The sequence below is a fragment of the Marmota marmota genome, unplaced genomic scaffold (assembly GCF_001458135.2).
Source record: "Marmota marmota marmota unplaced genomic scaffold, marMar, whole genome shotgun sequence".
Classification (NCBI taxonomy): domain Eukaryota; kingdom Metazoa; phylum Chordata; class Mammalia; order Rodentia; family Sciuridae; genus Marmota; species Marmota marmota.
Genome location: NW_026000168.1, coordinates 14,218,107 through 14,234,633, shown reverse-complemented (window position 1 = coordinate 14,234,633; position 16,527 = coordinate 14,218,107). Strand labels below are relative to the sequence as shown.

General features: G+C 47.1%; 1 protein-coding gene across 2 annotated transcripts in view; it reads left to right on the top strand.

Moving 5' to 3' along the window:
- Lhfpl4 (LHFPL tetraspan subfamily member 4) overlaps positions 1–16,278 on the top strand; it is a 29,251-nt gene extending 12,973 nt beyond the window's left edge. The window contains exons 2-4 of one of the 2 annotated variants that reach the window (XM_048787074.1): positions 9,085–9,321; positions 9,783–9,805; positions 12,616–16,278. In XM_048787074.1, the coding sequence (XP_048643031.1) occupies positions 9,085–9,321; positions 9,783–9,793 (248 nt within the window). In that variant the 3' untranslated portion in view covers positions 9,794–9,805; positions 12,616–16,278. The remainder of the gene's footprint in view (positions 1–9,084; positions 9,322–9,782; positions 9,806–12,615) is intronic. The other variant, XM_015494983.2, reaches the window with a different exon arrangement.
- The last annotated feature ends 249 nt before the right edge of the window (positions 16,279–16,527 follow it).

Here is a 16,527-nt window from a genome sequence, read left to right as displayed (position 1 = left end):
AAAAAAAAAAAAAAAAAAAAAAAAAATGAAGGAGAAAGCTGATCACTGCAGCAGGTGTCCATAATCCCAGCAACTCAGAGGCTGAGGCAGAAGGATCATAAATTCAAGGCCAGTGTGGGCAATTTAGCCAGATGTATCTCAAACTAAAATTTAAAAAGGGAGTGACAAAGTGCTTGCCTTGTATGTGTGAGGCCATGAATTCAATGCCCATCACTACAAAAAAAAAAGCTATACACACAAGTAGTTTGTTTAAAATTATAGCAACAATGTATTCATGAATATATGTGTGTGGGTGCATATATATGAAGTGAATGATAACAGTGATATGGACACAGGTGGAGGAGTTGGGATTATTTTATTATTACAAGGTATTCACACGACCCACGAAATCATAGTATTTTTTTTTTTTTAATACTGGGAATTGAACTCAGGGCACTCAATCACTGAGCCACATCCCCAGCCCTATTTTTGAATTTATTTAGAGATAGTCTCACTGAGTTGCTAAGCACATCACCATGTCTGAGGCTGGCTTTGAACTTGTGATCCTCCTGCCTCAGCCTCCCAAGCCACTAGGATTACAGGCATGCACCACCATGCCTGGCTTCATAGTGTTTTTTGAAACACTGTGGATTTAGAACTGAGTCCAATAGTGCACTCCTGTAACCCCAGTGACTCAGAAGGCTGAGGCAGGAGCATCACAAGTCAGAGACCAGCCTTAGCAACTTAGTGAGGCCTTAAGTAATTTAGTGAGACCCTGTCTCAAAAAGTAAAAAGATCAGGGGGTGTAGCTTAGTGGTAAAGCACCCAGGGGTTCAATTTCCAGTAATAAATAAATAAATAAATGTATGAATGAACAATATTCTAAAGGAAAGAAAATCAAAGTATGTATGATACTACATATGATGTTCAGTTAAAACCAAAAAAGGCAGGATAACAGAAGAGAAAAACAGGAATAAACATCAAAGGCAACAAATAGAAACCAATAACAAACGTGGTAGGTATTAGTCCAGCAGTATCAGTAATCATTTTGAATGGCAAGGTTTAAATGCACCAATTAAAAACAGGTTGTCAGAATGGATCCAAAAACAAGACCCAGGGGCTGGGGATAGAGCTCATTGGTAGAGTGCTTGCCTTGCATGCACAAGGCCCTAGGTTCAATCCCCAGCACCACAAAAAAAGAAAAAGAAAAAAGAAACAAATCTGAAGATGACCATTGGACACCCCAATAGAGAGGCAAATCGGGAACTCGGGGGAACGGTTTGGAGAGTCAAATTTGGTTGCTGTGGGCACTTGTGGGTATTTAAATTCCCGAGACTGAAAATTATGGAAACTGAAGGGAAGGCGCAGGACTCAGCCCCCCATTCCTGCATTGACTGTGCAGGAAGAGGAGGAGCCTACTGGGAAGGATTGACCATCCCTCTCCCCACAGACCCTTGACACTTTGCCAGACCCCCTGAGGCCCTACTGGAGAGAGGAAGAGGCCCAAACACACGGGAGCAGAGGAAGAAATAGTGGTCTTATTACCTGTCCTGCACTCAGCCCTCAGCGTTTCCTGGCCCTACTGAAGGGCTTCTGCCTCCCCATCCCCTGCCTCTGAGTCTCCAGCNAAAAAAAAAAAAAAAAAAAAAAGAAGAAGAAGAAGAAGAAGAAAGAATTCGCCATGCTGTTTCTTACCCCTCACAAAGGCTCTGTGAAATGGGTAGGGCAGATGTTGTGATCCTCATGTTACCAGTGAAGAAACTTAGGCAGAGAGGTAAACTGAGCTTGCCTAAAACTGCAAAGGACAGAGCTGAGCCTCCTGTGGAGGCAGGATAGGTGGGATGTGTTTCCCAAGTATGGGACCTGCTGGATGGCATCAGGCAGCCTGCAGTGAGCACACTGTTCCATATGCATTCTTTTATAACTTGGGAGAGAAGGTGTTGGTTTGGTGCTAATGTGTCTTCAACTCCTCTCACACTTACTAATAGTCCTTTAAACAAAGAGATCAGCCCTCGGGCTCAGAGCATTTGTCAGGGAAAAGTGTCTAACTAGAAACTAAGAACACTGTTTTGGTTTCATTATATTTATAGTGTCTTTCTATTTATGGCAAATGATTTTGTTTTCTTTTTCTTTGAAAGTGATTAAATTTACTTATTTTTCTCCCCATACTAGGGATTGAACCCAGGGGTGCTTTATCACTGAGCTGCATCCCCAACCCTTTTTATTTATTTATTTTTTTTGAGACTGGGTCCCACCAAGTTGTGAGGCTACTTTTGAACTTGTGATCCTCCTGCTTTAGCTTCCTGAGCCACTGGAGAGGCATGCACCACTGCCCTTGGCTAGACTCACTTTTACTTAAAAAGCAAATTGAATCCCTGGTACCCACCTACCCACTACAAAAAAGTGAGTCTATTAAAATAAAAATACAAAATAGGGACTTGCCTGGACTTGAATACAGATCCCACCACTTACTGAGTGATATTGGATAAGACAGTGAATAAATTCCTCCAAGTTTTGGCTTTCTCAGAAAAGAGGGTGATATTTTTCTCCACCTCATAATTTTTTTAAAGATTAAATGAGATGATGACTAGTAGGAGTTTAGCAACCTGGCACATAGTTAAGCACTCAATGTTATTTTTTAAAAAAACATTCTTCTTATTCCTCTTCTTTTTAAAATATCTTTATTTTTATGTGGTGCTGAGGATTGAACCCAGTGCCTCATACGTGAGAGGCAAATGCTCTACCACTGAGCTACAACCCCAGCCCCCAACCCATTACAATTTTGATCCCATTCTTGTAGTTGAACATGATGTGGAGTTTCACTGGTTGTGTTTTCATATATGAGCATAGAAAAGTTATGTCTGATTCATCCTACTGTCTTTCCTATTCCTATCTCCCCTCTCTTTCTTTCATTACTCTTTGTCTAATCCAATGAACTTCTATATTTCCCCTCCCTAGCCTTCCTGTTGTGGGTTAGCATCTACATATCAGAGAGAACATTTGACCTTTGGTTTTTTGGAACTGGCTTATTTCACTTAGCATGATAGTCTCTAGTTCCATCCAATTTCTGGCAAATGCCATAATTTCATTCGTCTTTATACCTGAGTAATATTCCATTGTGTATATATACCACATTTTCTTTATCCATTCATCTCTTGAAGGGCACCTAGGTTTGTTTCATAGCTTGGCTATTGTGAATTGAGCCGCTATAAACATTGATGACACTGTGTCACCGTAGTATGCTGATTTTAAGTCCTTTGGGTATAAGTCTAGGAGTGTGATAACTGGGTCAAATGGTGGTTCCATCTCAAGTTTTCTAAGGAATCTCCATACTGATTTCCAGAGGAGTTGTACCAATTTGTAGTCCCACCTTTTCCCTTACATCCTTGCCAACATTTATTGTTACTTATATTTTTGATAATTGCCATTCTGACTGGAGTGAGATGGAACCTCTGTAGTTTTAATTTGCATTTCTCTAATTGCTAGAAATGTTTAACATTTTAAAATATATTTTTGACTCTTTATATTTCTTCTTCTGGGAAGTGTCTATCCAGTTCCTTTGCCCATTTATCGAGTAGGTTATTTATCTATTTTTTTGGTATTAAGTTTTTTGAGTTCTTTGTATATCCTGGAGATTAATGCTGTATCTGAGGTGTAGGTGGTAAAGATTTTCTCTCATTCTGTAAGCTGTCTGTTCATGCAATTCCCATTTAAATTCCAATGACGTTCTTCATAGAAATAGAAAAAATAGTCATGAAATTCATTTGGAAAAATAAGGGGCCTAGAATATAGCCAAAGTAATCCTTAGCAAGAAAAGTAATGTAGGAGGCATCACAATACCAGACCTTAAATTATACTACAGAGCTATAGTAACAAACACAGAATGGGAATGGCACCAAAATAGAATTGAAGACCAATGGAACAGATTAGAAGACATAGAGACATATTCAGATAAATACAGCTATCTCATGCCAAAGGCACCATAAACATACGTTGGAGAAAAGATAGCCTCTTCAACAAATGGTGCTGGGAAAACTGGAAATCTATAAATAGTAGATTGAAATTCATCCCCTCTATCTCACTCTGCACAAAAATCAAATCAAAGTGGATCACGGACTTTGTCATTAGACCAGAGACCCTGTGCCTACCAGAAGAAAAAGTAGGCCCGACTCTTCATTCTATCTACTCAGGAACAGACTTCAACAAGACTCCGGGATGGAGGTGTCAGGGGCCTCCTGAGCATTGCTGACCTTCAGATCTGGAGTAGAAACTTCAGCAGCCATCATGACCCACATTCTCAGAAATTGTCTTCCTTTAGACACTTCATATGAGCTCAGGCACCAGATGAGGAGCTTTGTGTTCTTATGACCTATTCACTTCTGTTCCAGTAACCTGTCCAGAAGATTCCAGACCAAACCTGGTTCTTCTCGATGAGCTCCTGGTTCTGGGGTACAGCGTTCACATCCTTCTCTGATGTTCCTCAGGGATGGAGGTGTCAGGGGTCTCCTGAGCACTGCTGACCTTTAGATCTGGAGTAGAAGCTTCAGCAGACTTTTTTTTTTTTTTTTTTTTTTTNTTTTTTTTTTGTACTAGGGATTGAACTCAGGGGCACTCAACCACTAAGCTGCAACCCCAGCCCTATTTTATATTTTATTTAGAGACAGGGTCTCCTTGAGTTACTTAGGGTCTTGCCATTGAGGAGGCTGGCTTTGAACTTGAGATCCTCCTGCCTCAGCCTCCCGAGCCACTGGGATTACAGGTGGCACCACCATGTCTGGCTTCCTTAGCCATCATGACCCACATCCTCAGAATCTCTTCTTTAGACATTTGATATGAGCTCAGTCACCAGATGAAAAGCTGTTGGTGGGGCCCTGCTCTTCTCACCAGAATAAGTCAGTCTCCCCAGTATTAATTTTATTAATCTAATTTTGCCATAATGCCTGCTGTTTGGAGCAGGAAATGTCTGTGGACTGTGGAGCTACTGGAGGGAGGAGGGGCCTTATCCTAAGACTCCTGTGCCTACACTAGTGGTTTTCAACCAAGGATAATCGCCTCTCAGGGGACATTTACCAATGTCTGGAGACTTTCTAAAAATTCTTACAACATGGGATTGTCACTGGGATCTAGTGGGCAGAGGCCAGGGTTGATGCTAAACATCTCAGGGTGCATAGGACGACTCCATTACCACAAAGAGTTCTCCAACCTGAACTTATATGCTGAGGTTGGGAAGCCTTGCCCCATTTCATCCTGCAGCTGTGTCTGCACCTCGTTGTCAGCTGGCTCTTCTGCCAGTTCCTAACTTCCAAAAGACTCTTGAACTTGAAACCCAAAGACCTCAGCCTGTTTCTTCATCCAGCAAATGGGAATGCTGGAGTCTTTCCTGTCTATGACACTCCGTCTCTTGATGGTTGAGCCTCTTGGGCACTTCCCTGGCCTGATCTCTTCTTTTTTCCCCTCCAGGTCCAAGGAAACCCATCTGTGCGTGCGTACTGAACACAGAGGTGCTTTACCACTGAGCCACATCCCCAGTCCTTTTCATTTTTTATTTTGAGACAGGATCTCAGTAAGTTGCTTAGGGCCTCTCTAAGTTGCTGAGGCTGGCCTCAAACTTGCAATCCTCCTGTTTCAGCTTCCTGAGAGGCCCATATCACCACCCCCAGCAAGGAAAACCAGCTTTGACCTTTCTCCTTTTGTTTGACTTCTGGGTGCTTCCCATTCTCGGAGTTGCCTTTCAGGGCCCATGGCCGCCATCTGAAATCCTACAGAGCAGAGGAGGACAAGGGAATGCTCCAGCTTTCTCCAGCCACCTGTGTTATTTTGGGTCTCAGCTCCTAGCTGGTTTCCTCTGAAGCACTGTTGACATGTATAACGATTCTATTTGTGTGTTAATGTGATTGAATTTCAGAGCACAGGCCTCAGACTTGGTGCTTGTCTGTGGCCCCAGCACACTGCATAGTGTAGGGCACATAATTGGCACTCAGAAATTTAGTGTGCAATGTGTGAACTGAGAGGAAGGAGAGGAGAGAGAAAGGGTGAGGGGAAAAATACAGGGAAGGATAGTGAAGAGGAGGGTGCTGAATGAATGTTAAATGTTGAGACATACAAACAAAAGGGAGAGTCTAAGCTCAGATTTGAGTATGGCCTAGGGAGAAAGAAGGAGAAGGGAAGGGAAGGAGAAAGAGCGAGAGGGGACCAAACACAATGTGCAGGGAAGGAACCCGAGGTCTCCATGCCCAGTTCCAGAGGGGAGGAGGTCTCCCTGCAGTAAGCTTAAGCTGCGAGTTGGAAGGCTAGAGTGCTGGGATACAGGAGCGGTTTCCATGGAGACGGGGATGCTCTGGGGAGCAAAAACAGACTGTGTGGCTGTGGCCTGCCACTGTAGTGCTCAGGAATCGCAGGGAGGGAAAGGAGAGGGACAGGTAGACGGCCAGTGTAGATTTGTGCCCATGTCCAGGCTCTTCCCTACTACATCTCGCTGGAGACTCAGAGGCAGGGGATGGGGAGGCAGAAGCCCTTCAGTAGGGCCAGGAAACGCTGAGGGCTGAGTGCAGGACAGGTAATAAGACCACTATTTCTTCCTCTGCTCCCGTGTGTTTGGGCCTCTTCCTCTCTCCAGTAGGGCCTCAGGGGGTCTGGCAAAGTGTCAAGGGTCTGTGGGGAGAGGGATGGTCAATCCTTCCCAGTAGGCTCCTCCTCTTCCTGCACAGTCAATGCAGGAATGGGGGGCTGAGTCCTGCGCCTTCCCTTCAGTTTCCATAATTTTCAGTCTCGGGAATTTAAATACCCACAAGTGCCCACAGCAACCAAATTTGACTCTCCAAACCGTTCCCCCGAGTTCCCGATTTGCCTCTCTATTGGGGTGTCCAATGGTCATCTTCAGATTTGTTTCTTTTTTCTTTTTCTTTTTTTGTGGTGCTGGGGATTGAGCCCAGGGCCTTGTCCATGAGAGGCAAGCACTCTACCAACTGAGCTATATCCCAGCCCAAGACTTGTTTAATTCTTCATTTCATTTCTGCTTTAGGGCTTCCGTATTTTCCATTTCCTTTGCCTGGAACTCTTTTCCTAGTCTTTGAGGAACTGTGAGTTCCACTAGAACAGAGATTTGCCTTGGAGGAGTGTAAACAAAGCCCCCTAGAATTTGTGTGTGATCCAGTCACCTTTGGGGAGCCCTGCATCAGGATGAGGAGCACACGTTGGGGAGTGGAGTAGAATCCCCGCAGCTTCTTGCAGAAGACGGGGCCCACTCTGCTGGAGGCTTGAGGAGTCTAGGGCCTGGGGAGCACTGCCTTGCACAGTAGATGAGGGAGTGGCAAAGTTGAGAGCCCCCTTCCCACCCTGGATACCAGGTGGGCCACATACACAGTGGACAGAACTGACCATCACCCTAGTCATCTCTGTCATCTGAAACGAAGGTTAATCACCTTCTGGGCCTGTCACGGGGTCGAGGGCCCCATACTTCCAAACAGAGCCCTGTGCAACCTTCAGATCTTAGACATGGAGACCTGGAGGCTGGCGCGACTGACAGATGTAACAAGGCAACAGTCAGGCAGAGTCAGCTCTGCAGAGGAGACAAGTCTCCGCCTTAGCCTACTGAGTCCCATGCTTCTGATTGGCCTGTGATGTAGCATGTGCCCCACTCAGGGCCAATCGCTGTTACTAGAGGAAATCAAGGAGCTGATTGGCCTAGGCTTGAGCCAACCCAGTCTAAGTGCTGGAAGAGACCGTCCTTAGCATCAAGGCTGGGGTTGGCAGAGGTAAAGTAGGTAGGTGGCTTAACCAAAAGCGGGTGGATGCCAACCAGGGAATTATTTAGAAGTCCCCTTGGCCCCTTCTCCCTTTTTCTGGCTAGTTTCTTACTCACCTGAAACCACTCCCCATTATTTATTTGCATAATTATTATTTTAATCGTTATGACTAGTTTTACTACTACAGCTAACATTTATCCTTTATGTTTAACACTGATGCAAAGAACTTTGTTATTCCCCCTGTAATCGTTGCAACCACTTGATGATATCTGCATTCTCCCCATTTTATAGATCTGTAAACTGAGGCACAAAGCTGAAGGAATTCACTCTGGGTCACACATCTGGCAAACAGCAGAGCCCCAGCCCTCTTAACCATTTTGCTGTAATATTCCACTCCCCCAATGAAAGTTCCAGGGACACAAATCTAAATGCCCCTTCCCCTAACTTGTCTGGTACCCGCACACAGTAGGCCCTCAAAAAATACTGCCTGTGTGAGTGCTTGCCACTGCCCGATGTGTTATAAGCGTTCCTTCCTCACCACCCTGTGAGGCAAATACTGTGTTTTCTAGTGTTCTGGCAGAAACAGATCCATTCAGCCACTGCAGCACCCTCAAATTCACACAGCTAGTAAGAGAAAGAACTAGGTTCAGCCCTGTGGTTGGCACTTGGTGTCCTGTTTTCCTAGTGCAGTTGCCCAGATAGTTATTTCCAGCATCTTGAATGAAAGGGAAATGGCTCCATAAACAATAGTTGAATGAAAGACAAAACAAGAACAAAATGAAACAAAAAAACAAACAAAAAGAGACCAGGGTGTGAGATGGTATGAATTTAAGATTAGCTAGGATGTTAAAGGGAGCTGGAGGAGGCTGTGCTTTACTACTTTATTTTTTATTCTTAGTTTTTGGTACTAGGAATTGAACCCAGGAGTATTTTACCACTAAAGCTCCATCTCCAGCCATTTTAATTATTATTATTATTTATTTTGAGACTGGGTCTCGCTGAATTGCTGAGGCTAGCCTCAAATTTGCTATCCTCCTGCCTCAGCCTCCCGAGATGATGGGATTATAGAAGTGTGCCACCAGGGCAGGCTTGCTATTTTCTCATTTCCCAGAAGGTTTCTGGAGGAGTTGATTTTAGAGGGGAGGGAGAACGCTTTGAGGGTTCTATGAAGTTCCTTGTACCAATGTCTGTCTCTGGAACCTACAGGACTTGTTAACAAGTGTTGGCATTGATGGGCTGAGCAGCAGCACTGGCACCCAGACGGAGGGAATTTCTAGAGTTCCCAGGATCTAGAGAGTAACGATCCCTTCTCTCTCTCTCCCTTCCTGACCATGGCGGTGGGCCCGGCTCTTGCCGCCAGCTCTGTGCCTCGTCCTGGGCTGCATGATCTTCCCCGACGGCTGGGACGCCGAGACCATCCGGGACATGTGCGGGGCCAAGACAGGGAAGTACTCCCTGGGGGACTGTTCGGTGCGCTGGGCGTACATCCTGGCCATAATCGGCATCCTCAACGCCCTCATCCTCTCCTTCCTCGCCTTCGTGCTGGGCAACCGGCAAACAGACCTGCTGCAGGAGGAGCTCAAGCAGGAGAATAAGGGTGAGTGCGGGAGGGCAAGGCTTCGGCCCGGGGTTGGGGCAATTTCAGGTCAAATAACCAGTCGTGCAAAAATCAGAAACGCTACAGACGACACAATGAGCTTGAGAACAGCTAGATGAAATCCCTCAGATCTGATCATTTTCATGCCCACCACCTAGCAAACCCACCCCAGTGTAGAGACCCTTAGAAATGCAGAGAACGCAGGTTCACAGCAGCAAACAATTAAGAACAGCCTACGTGGCCAGGACCCAGGGGGGATGCCTCGGCCATGTAAAAATGAACCCACTTCAGTTACCTGTCACAGAATGGACGCATCTGGGTAGCATAATATTGAGAGGAAAAAATAAATCCCAGAAGATGACAGAATGATACAATTATTGTGCTCAAAACCAAGCAAAAGAAAGCAATGTTATTGTTTAAACATATGGTAACAGTATGTGTCTTTTTTTTTTTTTTTAAAGCAAAGAAATGATAAATACAAAAGGTAGGATGGTGGTTATCTGTGGTTGGGATGGAAGGGGAGGAATCTGAAGCATGAGATGGGGGCATGTAGGTATATGCAAATCACTGGTAGAGTTATAGTTTTTTTTTTTTTTGTATTGGGGATTGAGCCCAGGGGCATTTACCACTGAGCCATACCCCAGCCCTTTTTATTTTTTATTTTGAGACAGGGTCCCACTGAGTTGACGAGGCTGGCCTCAAACTTGTGCTCCTCTAGTTCTTCTTCTTCTTTTTCTTTTTAAATATTTTTAGTTGTAGATGGATACAATACCTTTATTTTGTTTTATTTGTATATGGTGCTGAGGATTGAACCCCGTGCCTCTCATGTGCTAGGCAAGTGCTCTACCACTGAGCTACAACCTCAGCCCTCCTTCAGTTGAATGGGTGTGGTTCATAGGTGGTTATGACAGTATTCTATCTATATAATGAATAAATTATATATTATATTAGTATATTATAGGTTAGTATAAAGTTTTTTATATATCAAGTAACAGTAAAATACAATGTAGAAAAATTTACACATAAAGCCAGAGTCTCAGGGTAACTGCCTTTGTCAGACCCTTTTCTATGAGTGTACACACATCATAACATAAGATGAAGGAACTGTATGTACTTTATTTTACTCTTCTTTCAGAAACTATTATAGAGGTTTTCAGGTCTCCACTATTATTGACATTTTTACACTGAACACCTTTGTTCTGCCTTTTCATACAGATGTTCAAGTGTTTCCTTGGAATTTCAAGAAGTGAATTGCATGCTCAAAATTTTAATTATAAGCCAGGCTTAGTGGTGCATGTCTATAATAATAGAGATTTGGGAGGCTGAGGCAGGAGGATCAGAAGTTCAAGGCCATCTTCAGAAACTTAGAAAGATCCTCAACAAAACTTAGTGAGACCCTGTCTCAAAATAAAAGGGGCTGGGGAATGTAGCTGGGTAGTAAAGTGTCCTTGGGTTCAATCCCCAGTACCAAAACAAAACAAAAAATGATAGTGCCAGATGATTCTTTAAAGGGGTGGTATCAAGCACAGTCTTTTGATCCAGAGGTCCGCCTGCCCCCAGAGCTGGGTGACTGCATCTGTGTGTTTGTCTGGGTGTTCATTCTTTACTCTGAAAATGGGTAGTAATTTTCACAGTTACCCTCTTCCTTGAGCATGTGCCAGATCTATGTGTAGCACTTTGCATGAATTATACTCATCTTTTTTGGGGGGTGAGGGTCTCTCCTCTCCTATACAACAGAGAGGAGAGACCAGTCTAGAGAAGAGAGGAAAAGCCCAATGGACTGTGGGGTTCGGGCTCCTCTAGGTCAAATTGAGGCAGGAGCCAGGATACGCACCATGCTCCCTCATTTGGTAGGAGAGGACAATTGGTATCATGGCAGAAGTCTTAGACTGTGAAGGCAGATCGAATTGGAAGCAGGCTGGCCCTAAAAATTAATTAACATTGAGTATTAGTTCCCTGAACTCCATAAAATGAGGGTGATATTAGTTCCCTGAACTCCATAAAATGAGCTACCTCCTAGGGCTGTCAGGTAAAGAAGAAAGATTGCTTCTGCAAAGAGATGAGCAGGGTCTGACATATGGGGAACTTACTCACCAACACTGTCAGTTCTCCCCACTTCCCATCAGGCAGGCATCAGGAGCACTTCTACAGAGGAGAAAGCAAGCCCAGGTATGGAGAGGTGGGGTAATTTGCCCAAGGTCACCTAAATGGTGGAGTGGTATTTAAAACACAGGCCCTAGTCTAAAGTCCAAGCTCTTCAGCCTGGTGAGGCAAGAGACCTTCTGCTCCCTTTTCAGGATCCTCCTGGGACACTGATCTGCTAACTTGTCCTGAGAGACCCCCTTCTGGTACAAAAGTGTCTACCCCAGGGGTTTCTGTGCTCTTGGTGTGAGGTCAGGGCCTGCCCTCTGGTGGCAGATTTTCAAAGTGCAAGACCAAGACTGCTGTGGGCCCCTTCTGAAGACTCTGAGCTGACCAGGACCAGTTGAGCCCACTGGGGATCTCTCTTCTTTCTCTTTAATGATCTTAACAATTGTCAAAGAGGAGCCCCATTTTGCCTTCATTCAGGGCGGGGGCTCTCCATCCCTCATGGGGGGTTCAAAATGAGCCAGCCTTTCAGTTCAGTTCTGAGGAACAAAAATCAAAACCCAAATAAATTACCACAACTTCTAAGATTGACTATGTGCCAAGTCCTTGGCTGACTATTATTTTTTTTCAAAATTTTTTAGCGATACTGGGGATTGAACCCAAGACACTTTACCATTGAGCTATATCCCCAGCTCTCCCCACCCTTTTCTATTTTTTTAAAAATAGTTTTTAGTTGTTGTATCTTTATTTATTTATATGTGGTACTGAAAATTGAACCCAGTGCCTCACTCATATGAGGCAAGCACTTTTCCACTGAGCCACAACTCCAGCCCCCGCTTACTAAATTTTGAGACAGGGTCTTGCTAAGGTGCCCAGGCTGTCCTTGAACTTGCGATCCTCCTGCCTCAGCCTCCTGCGTCACTGGGATTCTAGGTGTGCACTACTGGGCCTACCTGACACTGTCTCTTTTGACCCTTCAGAATTACTCTGTGAAGTAAGCTATTACCACCATTTTACAGATGAGAAAATTGGGGCTTAGGGGGAGGTTGGATGGCGTGTGCAAGGCCATCCTGCTAGTCAGTGGTTTGATTGGCATTTCATAGCCTGTGCCGTGTTCCCTCACTTTTGGCCTGAGGAGTGGCTGCGGGGAGCCCTGATGGCCTGGTGGTCTCTGACTTTTTCCATCTCTCCCCCTCTCTTTTTTAGATTTTGTGGGCTCTACAGTAAGCTCTGTGTTGCGGCCAGGGGCTGACGTTTCTGGATGGGGAGTCCTTCCCTGCCCCGTGGCTCACTCACAGGGACCCTGAAAGCCAGGATCACAGCCCAGGGATTGGCCTGATCTCAGCTTGTCCTGTCTCCTGCTCTCTCATCCATCCACTCAGGCTCCGAGAAAAGACCTGATCTCAGACCGACTTCTCACCTACGACCAGCCTTTGAGGTCCAGGCTTTGAAGAGAAGATGGGGCCTGTCCATAGCCTGGCAGAGGGGAGAGGCGCTCTAGACCCTAGGGGGGCCTGATCCTGGCTCCTGCCTCAATTTAACCTAAAGGAGCCCGAACCCCACAGTCCATTGGGCTTTTCCTCTCTTCTCTAGACTGGCCTGGAGCCTGGAGGTCCCTGCAGATCCCCAGGGGAAGAAGGCACTGTGGTTCTAGCTCTCTCAGCCTGGAGGGCTGCTGCCTGGCTGTATCCTCGCCTCTCTGGTTCCTGTCTACTACAGAATTTATTCAAGACACTGCCCCAGGTGGGCAGGTGGGCTGGACTTTTCCTCCTCTTCCTTTTTTTTTGTTGCCGAGGATGGTTCCACCATGTCTGCCACAGAGCTCCGGTGCCACCAGCCTCCCAGGGCCTCCTCTGCCTCTATTCCAGCCTGCTCCCAGCACTCCCAAAGGAATCTGAGCTGTGCCAAGGGAGAAAACACAGGGATTCCCTGTCAGCTGTGGACTGTGGCCCTGGTCAGCCCAGAATCTGAGAAAAGACAGGCTCTGGAGGCAGCTGGAACTTACAAGCTGCTCAACCTGGGGCTGGCCTGGCCTCTGCCGGAATGTCTCCTTGGTGACTGGACCCTTGACCCTGGCCTGTTTTGTACAGCACAGACTTATGGGCCCTGTGGTCAGGGTTGGGGTTGGGGAGGGGGGTCCAAGATGGGGAATTGGGGGATGCATTACCCCTTCTGCCCCTTCCTATGCCCCCCACACCCTGGGCATCTGCCAAGGGCAGAGACTGTCTTGCCTCTTTGATACTTTTCTGCATAACTTGAACTTGCAGGTCACCTCTGAACAGGGTACCCTTGTCCCCATCCCTAGGCCTTGTTACCCTGTCCCTGCCTCTTCCTCCTCCTTGCCCACCTCTCGCCTTGCGATGTGCCCAGGGTCTGCAACCTAATGGGCAGTGCTTGGAGCTGAGGCATGAGTGAGTATGTATGTGTGTGTGAGAGTATGTGTGAGTGTGTGCGCGTGCGTGTGTGTTGTGGAGGGGCAGATGAGAAATTTTCACCCTCTCCTCCCACTGTGGGGGCTTAGCAGGGAGCAAGTGAGGGACTCCGGGTGTTTTTTGAACATCTCTCATTACCTTGTGGATTTGGTGGCAGAGCCATCTAGCTTTGGAAGTTCTCCACCCTGGGGCCTGGACCACCCCTTTCGGCAATCAGTCAAGGGCAGCAGACTAGCTAGTGTGCCACCAGACACACTGCTGCCTGGTCTCCTGTTGAGAAAGAGTGTGGCGCCCCCTGCAGGCTCCACTGGGAAGTGCATTATCATTTAGTAATGTGGCCTCACCTGGAGGGGAGGAAAGCAGCTGGAGTGCCATGTATTTGCCACCCTTGTATTCATTTCAGTAAGATGTGGACCTGAGAGTTAGGATTCTCAAGAATCCACCTCTGCTCGGCTCCTTCCTCTGGACCCTAACTAGAGTCAGATGCTGGGTCTGGGAGGGTTCTTGACACCTGGAACTTACCAAGTCCTGACCCCTACTCCCCCAAAGCTCTGGGCCCTGCACTGTGTTCCCCCAACCTGTCCCTACCAACCCCCTCCCTGAAGCCACACCACAGGAGCCTTCCCAGCAGGCAACCTGGACACCAGGGTTTTACATGGGAGGGTGAGGGGAGCCCCATGGCAGGAACTGGGTTTGGGTAGGAGTGGGTTCCCCAAAGAGTCAAACCAAAGCCCAGTATTAGAGGAAGAGGGCAGAGTTGGAGAGGGCCAGGAGGGGCCGGGAGCAAGTGATTGGCAATGAGGAAGAGAGGTGGGGAGAGTGGGAGGTGCAGAGTTACCAGAGACAGGGGAAAGGAGAAGACAGACGTGGGAGAGGAGGGGAAGAAAGAGGTGGCGAGAGTGTGGAGGGAGGGCGGGAGGATCTGAGAGATGTGCCGGAAAAGGAATAGGGGAAGAGGCAAATGGAGAGAAGATTTCCAGGGTGCATACCTGAGATGCCTGGGAAAGAGAGTGTGAAGGAGAGGATGAAGGAAGCAAGGTGACAGGGAACGAGGAAAGCGGCTGTGTGAGAACAGTGGGAAAGAGGGAGCTTGTTCCTTCAAGGACAGCTGCTGCCCATGGGTGCCACCAGACCCCTGTGCTTCTGTGGAGAGGTTAGAACTGACCCCCTCAGATGACAAGCAGCTGGAGGTCTGGGGCCCAAGCGGTCAAGGCCCCATCTCTCCAAGGATTGGAGTGGGGGAACCACAACCAGAATGGAAGGAGCCCAGGCTCCTGCTATCAATGGATTAGCGCTGCTGGTTGGTAGGGAAGAGGGAGGCTAATTCCCTTTTGGGTGGTCTGATGAGGTTCCCATGCCACCCTCCATACAGCCAGATGTGGCCCGGGTAGAGCAAGAGGCAACCTGGAGATGCACCAAGGAATCTGGGGTTAGGAAAGCAAGGTTGGGTGGGCTGAAGTCCAGCATGGGGAAGGGACAGAAATTGCATTGGGGGCCAAACTATAGCCTCGCCCCTAAGAGTTCAGCAGAGGGTGGGGGCAGATGCTTCAGCCAAGAGCCCGGGAGAGGCCTGGTCAAGCACAAGACTCTGGTGACTCTCCTGGGGCAATGAAGACCTCATGGAAAGGCAGGCCTATGTGGGCAAAGTAGCCTTGGCCTTTGAGAGGAGACAAGTTTCTGACCTCAGGAAGTCCTCTGACCAAGAACCTCCTGGCCTTGTGTCCCTGAAAGAGTCCTATGTCAACTGTGACCGGATCAGGGGATCTGGCACAATCCAGTTTTTTCTACCCTGGAAATTCTTCCAAGAAGAGTGAAAGCAGCCACAACCTGGAAGTGGTTCAGTCTCTGGCCCACGGTGCTGATCAGTGAAGTCCTTCTAGGTTATGGGATGTGAAACCAGAACCTAGGGAGGAAAACTTTCCGAAGGGGTGAGAATGTAGGTAGGATTAAGATCCTTTTTAGGCCTGGAAAGTGAATAAGGTGAGTGTCTTTAGATAGGGCTAGATAGAAAGTGTCCCTGGCCTTCTGAGATTCCTGCTTGAGACCAGGGAGAATTGCCCTCCTCCAGTTTCCAGTGTGAATTAAGAAAGGGAAACCCTGTCTTTGGAGAAGCTGGGGTCTTCCTAGCACTAGAAACTTCCACAGGCCCCTGCCTGGTTCAGGGCTAGCTTTTGGGAGGGACTGGAGTTTCCTGAGAAAGGAACAGGGAGCCATAGTCCTTCCCCAGGGCTCTGTCGGAGCTCTGAGGGCCTGTGCTGTGTCATTAGGGTAGCTTGGTGTCGTCTACACCCCATTAGTAAGTTCCGTCTGAATGTGTCCTCGCCGTTCATTGTCCAGTTTGGTACCATTTATTTTGGACCTGACCCCTTCTGCTGCTGCTGGGTTTGAGCTTCAGTGCAGGTGGAATGACATTCAAATAAAGAAACACTTTATATCACCCATTCTGACTGCTGTTTCTGAGTCCTGTCCTAAGGGCTCAAGGGGGCGTGGTGGTGAGATTAAACTGGATATACAGGGCCCTCCTACCATGGCTTGATGTTTTGTGTCATGGTAAAATAAACTAAGGCTGGATATGGTAGCACACACCTGTCACCCTGGCTACTTGGCAGGCTGAGGCAGGAGGATTACAAGTTCAAGGCCATCCAGCCTGGGCAACTGAGATCCAGCCTCCCTACCCCAAAGAAGT